Genomic DNA, 15,913 nt, shown 5'->3' on the forward strand with positions numbered 1-15,913 from the left:
AGTATAGAATCTAGGATAACAGTAGTGATCTAATCAGCAGGGGCACTGGGATAGGCTATCAGAGTGCTACAAACAGAAAGACTTACCTCTGCCTCTCTGAATCTATTCTGAAAATTAAAATTCCTAAGGGAGTGGATGGTCTGGCACTGACCATATGCTCATTCCTATACCAGCCACTTGCCAGGACAAAATGTGAATAATGAGTGGGGGGAGGAAAGAGGATTTGGGGACACCATGATTAACAGTCTCTCTGAAACTGTACTGAACACATGGAATTTAGTTACTGGAGAAATGGTAAAGATAACAAGCAAGCAATAACAAAGTCTACCATATTGTCTGTAATACATTAAATAGTTTTATAAGAAAAATTGTAAGACAAGAGGTTCATCCATCCATTTTCCTCTGAGTAGGACAGAACTACTATCATACCAGGAAAATAACTCCACCTTTTCTTAACCATTTTAAAGAAAAGATATAAGGTATGTTGCAGATCCTGATATCAGAAAATTCTCCTTAATATTCAGGTACCACATATTGCAGTTCTATGCAGTTTCTCCCCTCATCATTCTGATTCTGTAGTCTATCAATTATAACACTAGACAAATTTTCTTAAGATTCTTCTCACAGCTGCCTTCACCTCTCTGTTCTTCAGGCTGTAGATGAGAGGATTCAGCATAGGAGTGACCACGCTATACTGCAAGGAGAAGATTAACTCTTGAGTGGATCCTGAGTTTGGCATGAGATAGCGTAGTAACCCTGAGCCATAAAAGAAGATCACTGCAGTGAGGTGGGAGGAGCAGGTGGAGAAGGCCTTGCTTCTGCCTGTAGCAGAGCTAATGCTCAGGATGGTGGATAAAATGCGAACATAGGAGAAAAATATCAGGAGGAAGTTTCCAAAGAAATGCAGGAGGCTGGAGCAGAGCAGGGCAGTAAAACTTGCAGACACGTCAGAGCAAGATAAAGGGTAGAGAGATGGCAGCTCACAGCTGAAGTGGTGTATATTTTGAGCCTCACAGAAGTCTAAATTGAGAGCTACAAGGATATTGACAAGAGCATCCAGAAAAGCCAAGCACCATGAGCCCCACACCAGCCCTATACACAGCTGTCTGTTCATCATCTGGCTGTACAGCAGAGGGGAGCTGATGGCAACATAGCGGTCATAGGCCATGACAGCAAGCAGGCAGGATTCAGTGCCTCCAGTGGCAAACACAAAGAAGACCTGAGCCAGGCAGCCCTTTACTGAGATGGTTTTCTTCTCAGACAGAAGGTTCTCCAACAGCTTGGGCACACTGACAGAGGAGTGGCAGAGATCCAGGAAGGACAACTGTCCCAGGAAGAAGTACATGGGGGTGTGGAGGTGAGAATCAGCCCTGATCACCAGCAGCAGCAGCAGGTTCCCCATCAGAGTCAGGAGGTAAATAACAAGGAACAGCACAAAGAGCAGAGCCTGGATCTGGGAGTCAGCAGACAGCCCAAGGAGGATGAACTCAGAAACAACACTGTGGTTTCTCATTGCCTTCAATATTTTCTTTGGAATGTAAGAAATAAATCTAATAAAGCCTCTTCTTATGTCTAACAAATATTCAGGGGTTTCAACATTCTTCTCTATTCACAAAGTTTCGTGCCTACTCAAAAGTTTAAGTTCTGAAATGATAAGCTTCCCTAAGTCTCTAGATTTCCCAAAATCTGCAATAATCTTTTCTGTAAGATTCCAACCCTGTATCAACTCCCTTTTACTTTTATTATTCTTTCTTTAATGCCTTAGAGTTTATTTTGTTGTTGTTGTTTTATTATTAAAGCAACTGGAAGATGTTTTGCAACTCTTGATATAATCCAGCAGAGAGGAAGAAATTGCAGGAAGAATGAGAAAAAATTGCAGAAACAGTATCTCCAAAGGCAGCTGGGTTGCAAAGCAGAAGCAGAGCATGCCCTTCGGTGGGAGCAAGTTTACTTCATCCATCAAACTGCACAGATGTGATGTTGGGAAGGAAGCAGTTTCCATGTAATGGTTTTTATTTTTTCATAAATATTTAAATGGGATCATTAAAGCAAACTGAAGAGGAGTAGTGGCTGGACATTTGCAGAGTGAGGAGAAAGGGAATGAGTTAGAAAGAAGGCAGCAGAGAGATATCCCAGATGTTACATAACTCATCAAAAAAACTGCTGACCAATACAGGAACATATGCTAGTCATAATCTCTATCCCCAGTTTGTGTCATCTATTCAGATTCAGCTCTTGTCTGTGCCCTTATGCCATTTGCAAATACAGACTACCTACTAACTTTCCAAAGCTTAGCTTTTTTTTTTACCTCCTACTTTGGGCTGAAAACCCATTTATAACCATAGACTCAGAATAATTCTTCAACACCACTGACTATACCATCTTGTTCCTTCATGTCCTCCTCTATCTCTTGGGTTCATACTGCAAGATGGGCACATTCAACTTCTCAAAGGACTTGTGATTTTTCTCCCATTATTTATCCAAACAACACCCAGAATTAAAGCTGTTCTTAGGAAGGAAGTCCACATTACCTGTCCTTCTCACCTAGCTGAGCAATAACTAGCACAGAATTAAAGAAAAACTTTTTCAAATCCAGGAATCCAGAAGACAAGTTTGAATATCAGTGTGAGAATTTGGTGTTAAGGTAGAGTTTGAAAATTTCTGTTGGATATAGACCTCTCCCTTGATTTCTAAAAGAGGAAACAGAAGGCTAAATTGTGTTTATGGTTTCTGAAAACTTAAATACTTCCAGTCATGTAGGGATTGCATTTTCCATGCTAATATTTTGTTCTTTTGCTCACCACTGTAGCTATAGCGATAGTAACCTGGATTCACCCTGAGAATATTACATCATTGGCAGAAGATACTGGAAAAGCAAGGAATCAAACCATGAAATGTAGACAGAGACCACCCATTATAATTTTGGAGGGCACCAAAAAGAACTGTTGCTCATCTCCAAGTGGGACCCAACTTACTAGCACTAGAAATTCCTTAAACTTTGGGGAAATTTTCTCTTAGACTTAAAGACCAAAAGAAATTTTCATGAAAGACAAACCTGGAAATTGTACTCTATCAGGGGCCATACTTCCTCAAAGGTATAGATTTACTGTATTAGAGTTATTTGAGGGATCACATAAGTAAATAAAATCACTTCTATTTTTACCTGGTGCTGCAATTTCAATATTCTCAATGCTTTGGTTATTCAGGCTGTGAGTCCAAATTTAGAATGGAAAGAGCTTTGAAAACATTACCACTATTTTTCAGTTATTATCACAATCTGGTGGAGTTAGCCACTAGATAATATCCAAAGAAAAGCTGCCTAAGAGGAGCTCCTTTTCAGATGAGACACACAGGGCACCTAGGTGGCTCAGTGGGTTAAAGCCTCTGCTTTCAGCTCAGGTCATGATCCCAGGGTCCTGGGATTGAGCCCCGCATTGGGCTCTCTGCTCAGCGGGGGGCCTGCTTCCTCCTCTCTCTCTGACTGCCTCTCTGCCTACTTGTGATTTCTGCCTGTCAAATAAATAAATAAAATCTTAAAAAAAAAAAAAGATGAGACACACAAACTTTTGAGTAAGGCTGATTGGATAATCACCAAGACTTTTAGTGAAAGTTAGTCATCAAATGGTAAATTTTACATAAAATGTTTTAAGTTGGCTTTGAAAAATATTTTTTTAATTTTTATTATTATCATTATTATTATTTTAGATTTTTATTTCTTTATTTGAGAGAAAGTGAGAGAGAGCACAGGCAGGCAGAGGATCAGAAGAAGACGGAGAAACAGACTCACTCCTGAGCAGGAAGCCTGACGTGGGGCTTGATCCCGGAACTGCGGGATCATGACCTGAGTTGAAGGCAGATGCTTAACCAACAGAGCCACCCAGGTGCCCCGAAAAATATTTTTTAATCACCTATATATTATGTCACACAGAGTATTAATACCATAAAAGTGTGTGTAGGGTCTTTACTCCTGCTTTTGAGAACACTTTCTTCTTATGTTTAGTAAGTTCATAAAGGTCCAAGAGTTCTGCTGTGAAGCTTTGTTGCAATGAGTATGAAAAAACAAAATCTAGTCGCAGTTTTTGAGTATGTTTATGAAGCTAATTTCTTTTTATGTAGCTTGCTTTTGAGTTGTTATAACTGAGCCAGCAGTTATGTTAATTATTAAACTAAACCTCACTTATTTAAAAAAAAGAAAAAAAAAGATGAGACACACCAGAGTATATAGCATTATAACTGGCCCAAAGGAATTGCTCAAAAAGTATTATTTAGAAATAAAAATGAATACATGAATGAGTGAATGAGTAAATAAATGAATGAAACTCAGGAGAAGAATAGTCTAGGGCTTTACTACTCACGAGGTACAGATCTGATTAGGAACCAGTAAGGGATTTGTACACTTGGGGCTTGCATGAAAACAGATGTATTAATGGTCTGAAAAATTTTGTCAACTAGAAAGGTTTGCCTCAATGCAGTGTTTCATGCCCTGTTCTGAACTTCCACATACCTCAGGGTACATAAGTGTAGAGAATACCTATAATTAAAGATGTAATTAGTTTCTGGACACTGTGCATTTGGAGTACTTGAAGAGGGTTATTTGTGAATCACAGGGTACCCAAAGTCTATTGTTGATGTCCTATCCCCCTCTCACCTTTTACAGACAGCTCTCATATACTAGCTTCCCTGAACTTCCAGATTTTTGGTATAATGTGGTGTGTTTCAGCACCAGAAACAATGAATATAACAAGCTATAGAAAAGATCTTGTCTCAGTCGTCCCATATGTAAAATGAAGCTAAATATAATTACCTTGAGAAGTTGACTTAAGACTTAAGAATGCTGAATGCTAAAGAGTCATTAGATTCTCTTTTCTTCATGCCCAATGCAAGTGTTTAATTTTCCCTAAAGGAGGAAGAGAGCTGATTTTGAGGAGCAAATCAAAACATTTCAGGTCACAGAAATGAATGCCATGTCAGAGAGAAACAGGGAGGCCATGATGTCCAGTCCAGGGGAACAGAGAAGAGATGAGATAAGTGAAAGGGAAAGGAAGTGCCAGGTGAGGGAATAACAAGTGGCAGGAATTGAGACAGAAAGGATTCTACACAGGGAGCACAGAAACAGAGAAACCCATCAGAAAACATGAGAAAAATATTACCATATTTCTGGGTTTTCCTGGTGCAGAATACATCCTGTTTTTCTGGATTGGTACATATACCGTGGAGCTCAGGAGAAATGTTCAAGAGAGAAAATGTGCCACAACTGTTCAATCATGTGAACTGGTATAGCTTTTTCTATTTAAAAGATTTTTTTGTGCACAAAGAGAAATACATAAGCTCCATCCTTAAAAGCCTCTGCAAATAAAGATTTCAGAAAACTCTTCTAAACTTTGACAGCATTTTTACACTTATCCCTTAATGACTCTGAAAAATGACAAAGGAAAACTTGAAAACTTCAAATTCTTTACAAGTAATAAAGCAACTTCTTTCATATTTCTCCTAACACAATTATACCATCATTTCTGCACACATATCCTCTGTATGACTGTTAATATATTGCTGAAAGCACCATCCTAACAAAGGTGGCTCAGGTCTAGCCATTCAGAAGTGACTGTGGGTTAAGATGGCCAATGAGATGGCAAATTATGACAACCTGAGAGCCCAGGGGACATTGTGGGTCTGTCCTGATTGCTGGAAAGTTCAGCCTGAAGCTTACTTTGGACTCATTACCTAAAAATGGTTACTGAGTGATCCCACTGGGAACTCCCATTAAAGGTAAGTGATTTACAGCTCACCTTTAGATCATCTTCCTTATGTCATGTATTTAATTATTACATGTACTCAATACAGAATTATTATATATGACATCATTACTACTACTAACTGCTACTACTACAAGGTCAATGGTAATTTAAATTTACCTACATATTTGACTCTTTTTTTGCTCAATTTTTTCTACATCCAGAGTTGAACAGTTCAATAGCTAAGATCTCAATGGATGAGTTTAACAAATTAGACAAAGCTGAAGAGATATTAGTGAATCAGAAGATAAGACAGAAGAAAATAAAAATTTCCACCTGTGAGAATTTTCTTTCTCCTAGAAGAATTTAATTTTTCCATTTAGTGCTAGTGATGTATTTTTTCACCTTCATTCTTGTTTTAAAAAAGATTTTATTTACTTATTTTTCAGAGAGAGAGAGAGAGAGCACACATAAGAAGGGGGAGGGGGTGGCAGAGGGAGAAGCAGGCTTCCTGCTGAGCAGGACCCTGGGATCATGACCTGAGCCAAAGGCAGATATTTAACAAACCGAGTGACCCAGGGGTTCCTCACCTTCTTTCTTAAATGATGTTTTACTGGACAAAGAATCCTAATGTGGAAGTTATTTTTTTATTCAGTACTTTGAAGATATTACCTCAGTGTCTTCTATCTTCTTCAGTCTAACGCTTTTCTTGAGAAGTCAATTGTTAATCTAACTGTAATTCTCTGGAGTTAATTTGTCTTTTGTTTCTTTTTTTTTTTTAAGATTTTATTTATTTACTTGACAGACAGAGATCTCAAGTAGGCAGAGAGACAGGCAGAGAGAGGGGGGAAACAGGCTCCCCTCTGAGCAGAGAGCCCGATGCGGGCCCGATCCCAGGACCCTGGACCACGACCTGAGCCGAAGGCAGAGGCTTTAACCCACTGAGCCACCCAGGTGCCCCTGTCTTTTTTTCCCTCTCTCTCTCACTGCTTTTAATGTTTTTCTCTTTTGATTTTTAGTAATTTTATTATGATTGACAAAATGTGACTTTCTTATTATTTATCATACTTGGGATTTATTTATAGAACTTCTAGCATTTGTAGTTGATATACTTTTTCAGTTTGAAACACTTTCTTTTTTTTTAAAGATTTTATTTATTTATTTGACAGACAGAGATCACAAGCAGTCAGAGAGGCAGGCAGAGAGAGAGGAGGAAGCAGGCTCCCTGCCGAGCAGAGAGCCCGATGTAGGGCTCCATCCCAGGACCCTGGGATCATGACCCGAGCCAAAGGCAGAGGCTTTAACCCACTGAGCCACTCAGGCACCCCAGTTAGGAACATTTTCATCCATTATCTTACACATTGCCCTATTTTCTCATCTATTACCTCATTCTCTCTCTCTTCTCTGTAGCTCGATATACATGTATCTTATCCTTCTCATTCTATACTTCATGTATTACATACTCTCTTCTTTTTCTTTATTCTGTCTGTGCCTTACTGAATATATTTTCTTCTTACCTACCTTATAAGTCATTAGTATACTCAATACTGCCTGATCTCCTTCAAACGTATCCATTAAAATCTTAGTTTCAGCCACTGAGCCTGCTAGAACTTCCACTTAGATTTTTTATATCTTCCAGAAATATTATGCCAAAGTTCTCGATCTTATCTTTAATCTCCATAAATATTTTAAGTTCATTTATTTTAAGTTATATGTCTGGATCTGTTTCCACTGTCTCTAGTTTTTTTCTCTCCATTTTGTTTAATTTTTTCTATTGAGAACAGGATGTTATTATGAAAATTAGAGAAACAATTTATGGCTCTGGCTTGTATTCTCTTCCTCTAGAGAAAACTTCCACTAGCTTCTGGCAGACAGCCATGGGCATTTGCAGTTCTGGATCATTCTCATGTAATTCCAGGGGCTGAGATGAAGTTGGGCTTCAGCCCTTATGAAGTTGGTCTGCTTTCAATTCACTTTTATTTCAGGGTACTGTCCTTTAAGGCTCCAAATCACCCCCTTGGTTGTCCCTGAATTCCATTTTCCCCACTTACTTCAGGAAACTGTCAGAATAACTTTTCACATTCTCAACCACCTCTTCAAGATGCCCTTATGGGAATAACAGAGCCCCAAATGCTGAGCTTGATTTTCTAGATTTTCTTTTCTTTGGGATGATGGTTCCAAAATTCTTCACCACTTTCTTAGTTTTAAAATATTTTCAGAGCACATATTAAAATTATGCTCATCATGTTGCCTAATTTTAAGCTATATTATAAAGCCATGATCACCAAAACAGCATGATACTGGCACAAAAACAGACACATAGATCAATGGAACAGAAGAGAGCCCAGATATGGACCCTCAAATCTATGGTCAACTAATCTTCGACAAAGCAGGAAAAAGTATCCAATGGAAAAAAAGAAATAAATGGAAATAAATGGTGCTGGGAAAATCAGACAGCTATATACAGAAGAATGAAACTTGACCGTTCTCTTACACCGTACACAAAGATAAACTAAATGGATGAAAGACCTCAGTGTGAGACAGAAATCCACCAAAATCCTAGAGGAGAACACAGGCGGAAACCTCTCTGACATCGGCCACAGCAACTTCTTTCTTTTTTTTTTTTTTTTTTTTTTTAGGATAAATGAGATCCCCTTTATTCCTTTCCCCTTTGTCCTTCAAACCCTGACATGTGATTTTTTTTTTTTAAATGCACTGCTGGGTATTTACCCCAAAGATACAGATGTAGTGAAAAGAAGGGCCATCTGTACCCCAATGTTTATAGCAGCAATGGCCACGGTCGCCAAACTGTGGAAAGAACCAAGATGCCCTTCAACGGATGAATGGATAAGGAAGATGTGGTCCATATACACTATGGAGTATTATGCCTCCATCAGAAAGGACGAATACCCAACTTTTGTAGCAACATGGACAGGACTGGAAGAGATTATGCTGAGTGAAATAACTCAAACAGAGAAAGTCAAGTATCATATGGTTTCACTTATTGGTGGAGCATAACAAATAATATAGAGGACAAGGGTAGATGGAGAGGAGAAGGGAGTTGAGGGAAATTGGAAGGGGAGGTGAACCATGAGAGACTATGGACTCTGAAAAACAACCTGAGGGTTTTGAAGGGGCGGGGTGGGAGGGTGGGGGAACCAGGTGGTGGGTATTAGGGAGGGCACAGATTGCATGGAGCACTGGGTGTGGTGAAAAAACAATGAATACTGTTACACTGAAAATAAATAAAAAATTAAAAAAAAAAAAACAGCAACTTCTTTCAAGACAAGCCTCCAAAGGCAAGGGAAACAAAAGTGAAAATGAACTTTTAGGACTTCATTAATATAGAAAGCTTCTGCACAGCAAAGGAAAACAGCCAACAAAACAAAGAGGCAACCCATGGAATGGGAGAAGATATTTGCAAGAGACACTACAGGCAAAGGACTGGTATCCAAGATCTCTGAAGAACTCCTCAAACTCAACACCTAAAAAACAAATCATCAAGTCAAAAAATGGGCTGAAGACATGAACAGACACTTCTCCAAAGAAGACATGCAAATGTCCTATAGACACATGAAAAAATGTTCATCATTATTAGCCATCAGGAAAATTCAAATCAAAACCACATTGAGATGCACCCTACACCAGTTAGAATGGCAAAAATTGACAAGAAACAACAGATGTTGGATAGGTTGTGGAGAAAGGGGAATCTTCTTATACTGTTGGTGTGAATGCAAGTTGGTGCAGCCACTTTGGAAAACAGTGAGGAGGTTCCTCAAAAAGTTAAAAATCCAGGTGGTGGATATTAGGGAGGGCACAGATTGCATGGAGCACTGGGTGTGGTGAAAAAACAATGAATACTGTTATGCTGAAAATAAATAAAAAATTTAATAAAAAAATTTTTAAAAATTTAAAAAAAAAGAAGTGGTAGATATTTAAAGTTAAAAAAAAAAAAGTTAAAAATCGAACTATCCTATGACCCAGCAATTGCACCACTGGGTATTTACCCCAAAGATACAGATGTAGTGAAAAGAAGGGCCATGTGTACCCCAGTGTTCATAGCAGCAATGTCCACAATAGCCAAACTGTGGAAAGAGCCAAGGTGCCCTTCAACAGACAAAGGATGAATATCCAGTTTTTGCATCAACATGGGTGGGACTAGAGGAGACTATACTAAGTGAAATAAGTCAAGCAGAAAGAGTCAATTATCATATGGTTTCACTTATTTGTGGAACATAAGGAATAGCATGGAGGACATTAGAAGGAAAGGAAAAATGAAAGGGGGGCAGAAATCGGAGGGGGGAGATGAAACATGAGAGACTGTGGACTCCGAGAAACAAACTGAGGGTTTTTGGGGGCGCATGGAGGGATAGGTTTGCCCAGTGATGGGTATTAAGGAGGGCATGTATTGCATGGTTCACCGGGTGTTATATGCAAACAATGAATCTTGGAAGATACATAAAAAAAAATGACGTACATTTTTTCGTGTGTCTGTTAACCATTTGTATGTCTTCTTTAGAGAAGTGTCTGTTCATGTCTTCTGCCCATTTTTTGACATGATTATTTGTTTTGTGTGTGTTGAGTTTGAGGAGTTCTTTATAGATCTTTGATATCAGCCCTTTGTCTGTAGTGTCAGTTGTGAATATTTTCTCCCATTCCATGTGTGGCTTTGTTTTGTTAACTGTTTCCTTTTTTGTGCAGAAGCTTTTGATCTTGATGAAGTCCCAAAAGGTCATTTTCGCTTTAGTTTCCTTTGCCTTTGGAGACATGTCTTGAAAGAAGCTGCTGTGACCAATGTCAAAGAGTTTACTGCCTATGTTCTCCTCTAGTATTTTGATAGATTCCTGACTCACGTTGAGGTCTTTTATCCATTTGGAGTTTATCTTTGTGTATGGTGTGAGAGAATGGTCAAGTTTCATTCCTCTGTATATAGCTGCCCAATTTTCCCAGCACCATTTATCGCAGAGACTGTCTTTTTTCCACTGGATATTTTTTCTTGCTTTGTCGAAGATTAGTTGACCATAGAGTTGTGGGTCCATATCTGGGCTCTCTACTCTGTTCCACTGGTCTATGTGTCTGTTTTTATGCCAGTACCATGTTGTCTTGGTGATCACAGCTTTGTAGTAAAGCTTGAAATCAGGCAACATGATGCCTCCAGTTTTGTTTTCCTTTTTCAACATTTCCTTAACAATTTGGGGTCTCTTCTGGTTCCATACAAATTTTAGGATTGCTTGTTCCAGCTCTTTGAAAAATGCCAGTGGAATTTTGATTGGTAGCCATCAGGGAGATTCAAATCCAAACCACATTGAGATACCACCTTACACCAGTTAGAATGGCCAAAATCAACAAGACAGTAAACAACAAGTGCTGGAGAAGATGTGGAGAAAGGGGAAACCTCTTACACTGTTGGTGGGAATGCAAGTTAGTGCAGCCACTTTGGAAAACAGTGTGGAGGTTCCTTAAGAAATTAAAAATAGAGCTTCCCTATGACCCTGCAATTGCACTACTGGGTATTTACCCCAAAGATACAGGTGTAGTGAAAAGAAGGGCCATCTGTACCCCAATGTTCATAGCAGCAATGGCCACAGTCGCCAAACTGTGGAAAGAGTCAAGATGCCCTTCAACAGATGAATGGATAAAGAAGATATGGTCCATATATACAATGGAGTATTATGCCTCCATCAGATAGGATGAATACCCAACTTTTGTATCAATATGGATAGGACTGGAGGAGATTATGCTGAGTGAAATAAGCCAAGCAGAGAGAGTCAATTATCATATGGTTTCACTTACTTGTGGAGCATAAGGAATAACATGGAGGACACTGGGAGTTGGAGAGGAGAAGTGAGTTGGGGGAAATTGGAGGGAGAGATGATCCATGAAAGACTGTGGACTCTGAGAAACAAACTGAGGGTTTTGGAGGGGAGGAGGGTGAGCGGTTGGGTGAGCCTAGTGGTGGGTATTAAGGAGGGCACGTATTGCATGGAGCACTGGGACTGTGCGTAAACAATGAATCTTGGAACACTGAAAAAAAAATCAAATTAAATTTAAAAAAAAACAAATGATGTACTGTATGGTGACTAAGATAACATAATAAAAAATTTAAAAAATAAAAATAAAAAATAAAAATGGGCAGCCGACCTGAATAGACATTTTTTCAAAGAAGACACACAGATGGCCAACAGATACATGAAAAGATTCTCAACATCACTCACTAATCATCAGGGAAATGCAAATCAAAACCATAATGAGATACAACCTTATACCTGTCAGAGTGGCTAAAATTAAAAACACAGGAAATAACAAGTATTGGCCAGGATGAGGAGAGAAAGGAACCCTCTTGCACTGCTGGTGGGAATTAAGTTGGTACAGCTACTGTGGAAAGTAGCATGGAGGTTCCTCAAAAGATTAAAAATAGAAATACCATAGGATCCAATAATTCTACTACTGAAGAAAACAAAAACATTAATTCAAAAAGATATTTGTGCCCCTATGTTTATTTTTACAACAGGCAAGATATGGAAGCAACCTAAGTGTCCATCAATAGAAAAATGGATAAGACAGATGTGGTATGCATACATATATACATGTGTGTATGTATATATATACACATTTGTGTGTATGAGGGGGGTATATATATAAATACACATATATGTATATATATATACATATATGTGTATATATATACATACATGTGTATATATATGTGTATATATACACACACACAGCCATAAAAAAAGGATGAGATCATGCCATTTGAGACAATATGGATGGACCTACAGAGTATTATACTAAGTGAAGTAAGTCAGACTAAGAAAGACAAATACCAAATTTTTTTTTTGGTTTCAATTTTTAGTATATGTGCTGCTGAAGTGAGCACCCAAATTTTTTTTGGGGGGGGTGAACATTTTTATTTTTTTATTAACATATAATGTATTATTTCTTTCAGGAGTACAGGTCTGTGATTCATCAGTCTTACACAACTCACAGCGCTCACCAAAATGAATAAACAAACAAAAAGCAGAATCAGACCTATAACACAGAGAACAAACTAATGGTTGCCAGAGGGAAGAGGCGCCGTGGGTCAGGCAAAATGGTTGAAGGAGAGAGGGGGAGATACAGGTTTCCAGTTATGGAATTAATATGTGGCAACAATAAAAGGCACAGCATAAGGAATACAGTCAATGATACTGTAATAGGATTGTAACAGGACAAATGGTAGCTATACTTGTACCAAACATAGCATAATATATAAACTTGTCAAATCACTAATTTGTATGCCTGAACCAAGGTATCAACTCCACCCAAATAAAAAGAAAAGTAATAAAAAATTTAAAAATATGTTCTTCAGATTTTTTGTTTTGGCAATGTGTTAGTCCAACCTATCTAGTTAGTAGTTACCAGAAGTGAAAGTCCCGGATAATTTTTAGTCCATGCCTGTTCTATTATTATTATTTGGTATTGCTAATTTACATATTTTATAATGCTGATTTCTTTAGTCCTCCTTTGGTTTACTTTACTCTTCTACCTTTTCCTCAAACCCCAATTTTTATCATTTGTTCTTTGCTCCCTAATTTTTATAAATAAATTAATGTTCTACTTACATATTACTATCAAAAGAACCATATGCAAAGAATTTGAGGATTTTTTAACTTATTTTTCTCCCTGATTACTGCCTCTATCTTTGCATTGTACATCAGTTAGGATGCATTTGGATGAAAGTAAAAGGTAACCTAAATAGCCATAGTTTAAACCATAAGAATGTTTAATGTTACTCAAGAACTCTGAGAGGGGGTATGAGATGTTGGGTTTGGTTCTGCATTTCCATGATAAGTCAAATTACTGGTTAAACGTGACTGTGATTTTTTTTCCCTTTCCCTCATAGTCTCATTACAGCTTCTGTAGCTTTTAGCATCACTTTCTCAGACATCATGTCCAAATTGAGAGAAGAGCAAAAACTATTCCACCAAAAAGTTCCCTTTAGACTCACTGGCTAATTCTGTATCACAGGGCTACCCTTAGTTGCAAGGAAGACTGGGAAACTGAGCATCCAGCCAAGGTAAGTGGAATTTCCCGAATGATTTAGACAATAATAAATCATCCCCTGGTGTTGGGTATCTAACTAAAATTAGAGTTGTTAGTAAGTAAAAGGTAAGATAACCTCTTTATACAACTATTTTTATTCCCTCCTTCAGTTTGATAGATGCTATGAACTGTTAAGAAAGTTCCGTACTATCCCCAGTTTGCAAAGATCTTTATAAATGAATAAGTGCTGAATTTTATTGGATATATTTTTGCATCTGTGGAGATAGCATGGTATTTTTCCACTTAAAATTTTGATTAGTAGATTTATTTTTTTTAAAGACACATTTATTCAGCATCATGATCAGACTGTTACATTTAGCAATGAACAGCATGGGTGTAAAAAAAAAAAAAAAAGTCTACATTAGAACCCTTTGTTGGAATGCTTTATACTTTCCACAGAACAGAACTTTATACTTTCCGCAGAACAGAAATGAAAATAACCTGTTATACAGTTAGTCACAAATACAGTCCTCAAGTTTTTTGCCCATACACATGAGTATTGTCTAAAACATGTCTTCTTTGTAGCAGCCAGGCCCTGCCACCACTGCTGCTGCTGGAACCACCATAGCCACCTTGGTTTCATGGTTTGGCAAAGTATTGGCCTCCACCACCACAGGGGCCAGAGCTTCTGCCTCCAAAATTTCCCCCTTTCATGGGTCCAAAATTTGAGGATTTATTGTTGTAACTGCCAAAATCATTATGGCTTCCATCACCTCCAAAGCTGCTTCCACTACCACTGCCATAGCTGCCTCCGCCTCCTCTGTTGTTATAGCTGTGATAGCTGCCACTCCCACCATAGCCACTGCCCTGGTTTCCATAACCCTGTCCTGGTTTCCATAACCCTGTCCACCACTTCCATAGCCTCTACTTCCTCCAGAGTAACCAGGGCCGCCTCCTCCATAACCACCATCATTACCAAATCCATTATAGCCTTCCCTACTGCCACCATATCCACCACCACCTCGAGTGCCACCAGAGCCACCTAGACCACTGAAGTTCTCTCCATGACCAAAGTTGTCATTCCCACCAAAACCACCTCCATGACCACCACCAAAGTTTCCAGAACAACTTCAACCTCTTTGGCTGGATGAAGCACAAGCTATCTCTTTCTTCGATAGGTTTTTCCTTACTTCACAGTTATGGCCATTCGCAGTATGGTATTTTTGAATGACAATCTTGTCTACAGAGTCATGTTCAAGTGTTACAAAAGCAAAGCCCCTCTTTTTGTCACTGCCTCAGTCAGTCAAGATCTCAATCACTTCGAAATAATGTCTGTTCAAAATAATGTCTTAGATGATGTTCTTCATCATCTAAGATGTGTCTTCTTTAATGCCACCAACAAAAATCTTTTTTAAAAATTACTTATTTATTAATTTGACAGACAGAGATCACAAGTAGTCAGAGAGGCAGGCTGAGATAGAGAGGGGAAAGCAGGCTCCCCGCTGAGCAGAGAACCCGATGCAGGATTCAATCCCAGGACCCTGAGATCATGACCTGAGCCAAAGGCAGAGGCTTTAACCCACTGAGCCACCCAGGCGCCCCAACAAAAATCTTTTTCACAGTTAAGTGGGCACCAGATCTTTGAGAATCTTGAGATAGCCCTCTTTGGTTCCCAAACTCTTCCATCCACCTTGTGTGGCCTTGCATTCATGGCTGCATCCACCTCCCCCACAGTGGCAAATGTGAACAAACCCAAAGCCTCTGGACCGCTTGGTGTTTGGATCTCCCATTACCACATAGTCCGTAAGTGTTCCCCATTGCTCAAAATGGCTCCTCAGATTCTCATTGGTTGTTTCAAAGCTCAAACCTCTAATAAGGAACTTCTGCAGCTATTCAGGCTCTTTGGGAGACTCTGACTTAGACATGACGGTGGCAGGAGGCGAGACTTTAACGATGGTTACTTGGTGGCATCCACAGGTAGAAAGCTCAAATTACTGGATTTAAGTAAAATATTTTTTAAAGTTTGAATCAGAAAACTATTGCATTTATGGTAAATCCAACCACTTTAAAACTAGAGGAATGGAGAAGAAATTATTCCTTCTAGATATATTCATATTCATATTCCAAGGTTCAAATAAATTAAGTAATTTGCCCAA

General features: G+C 38.7%; 1 protein-coding gene and 1 pseudogene across 2 annotated transcripts; both read right to left on the reverse strand.

Annotated features, from left to right (window-relative positions):
- Positions 1–595: 595 nt before the first annotated feature.
- On the reverse strand, positions 596–1,513 carry LOC308348249 (olfactory receptor 8S1-like; the record flags this gene model as incomplete). The annotated part of the gene is made up of 1 exon (XM_080812228.1): positions 596–1,513. One exon carries the CDS (start codon positions 1,511–1,513, stop codon positions 596–598), a length of 918 nt encoding a protein of 305 aa, XP_080668354.1.
- A 12,883-nt stretch (positions 1,514–14,396) lies between these two features.
- Positions 14,397–15,682, reverse strand: LOC308348364 (heterogeneous nuclear ribonucleoprotein A1-like; annotated as a pseudogene). The gene is made up of 2 exons: positions 15,341–15,682; positions 14,397–15,127 (listed from the first exon to the last, which is right to left on the reverse strand). The product of its transcript is annotated as a heterogeneous nuclear ribonucleoprotein A1-like (transcript).
- Between the last annotated feature and the right edge of the window lie 231 nt (positions 15,683–15,913).

The sequence above is a fragment of the Martes martes genome, assembly GCF_963455335.1.
Source record: "Martes martes genome assembly, chromosome: 8".
Taxonomy (NCBI): domain Eukaryota; kingdom Metazoa; phylum Chordata; class Mammalia; order Carnivora; family Mustelidae; genus Martes; species Martes martes.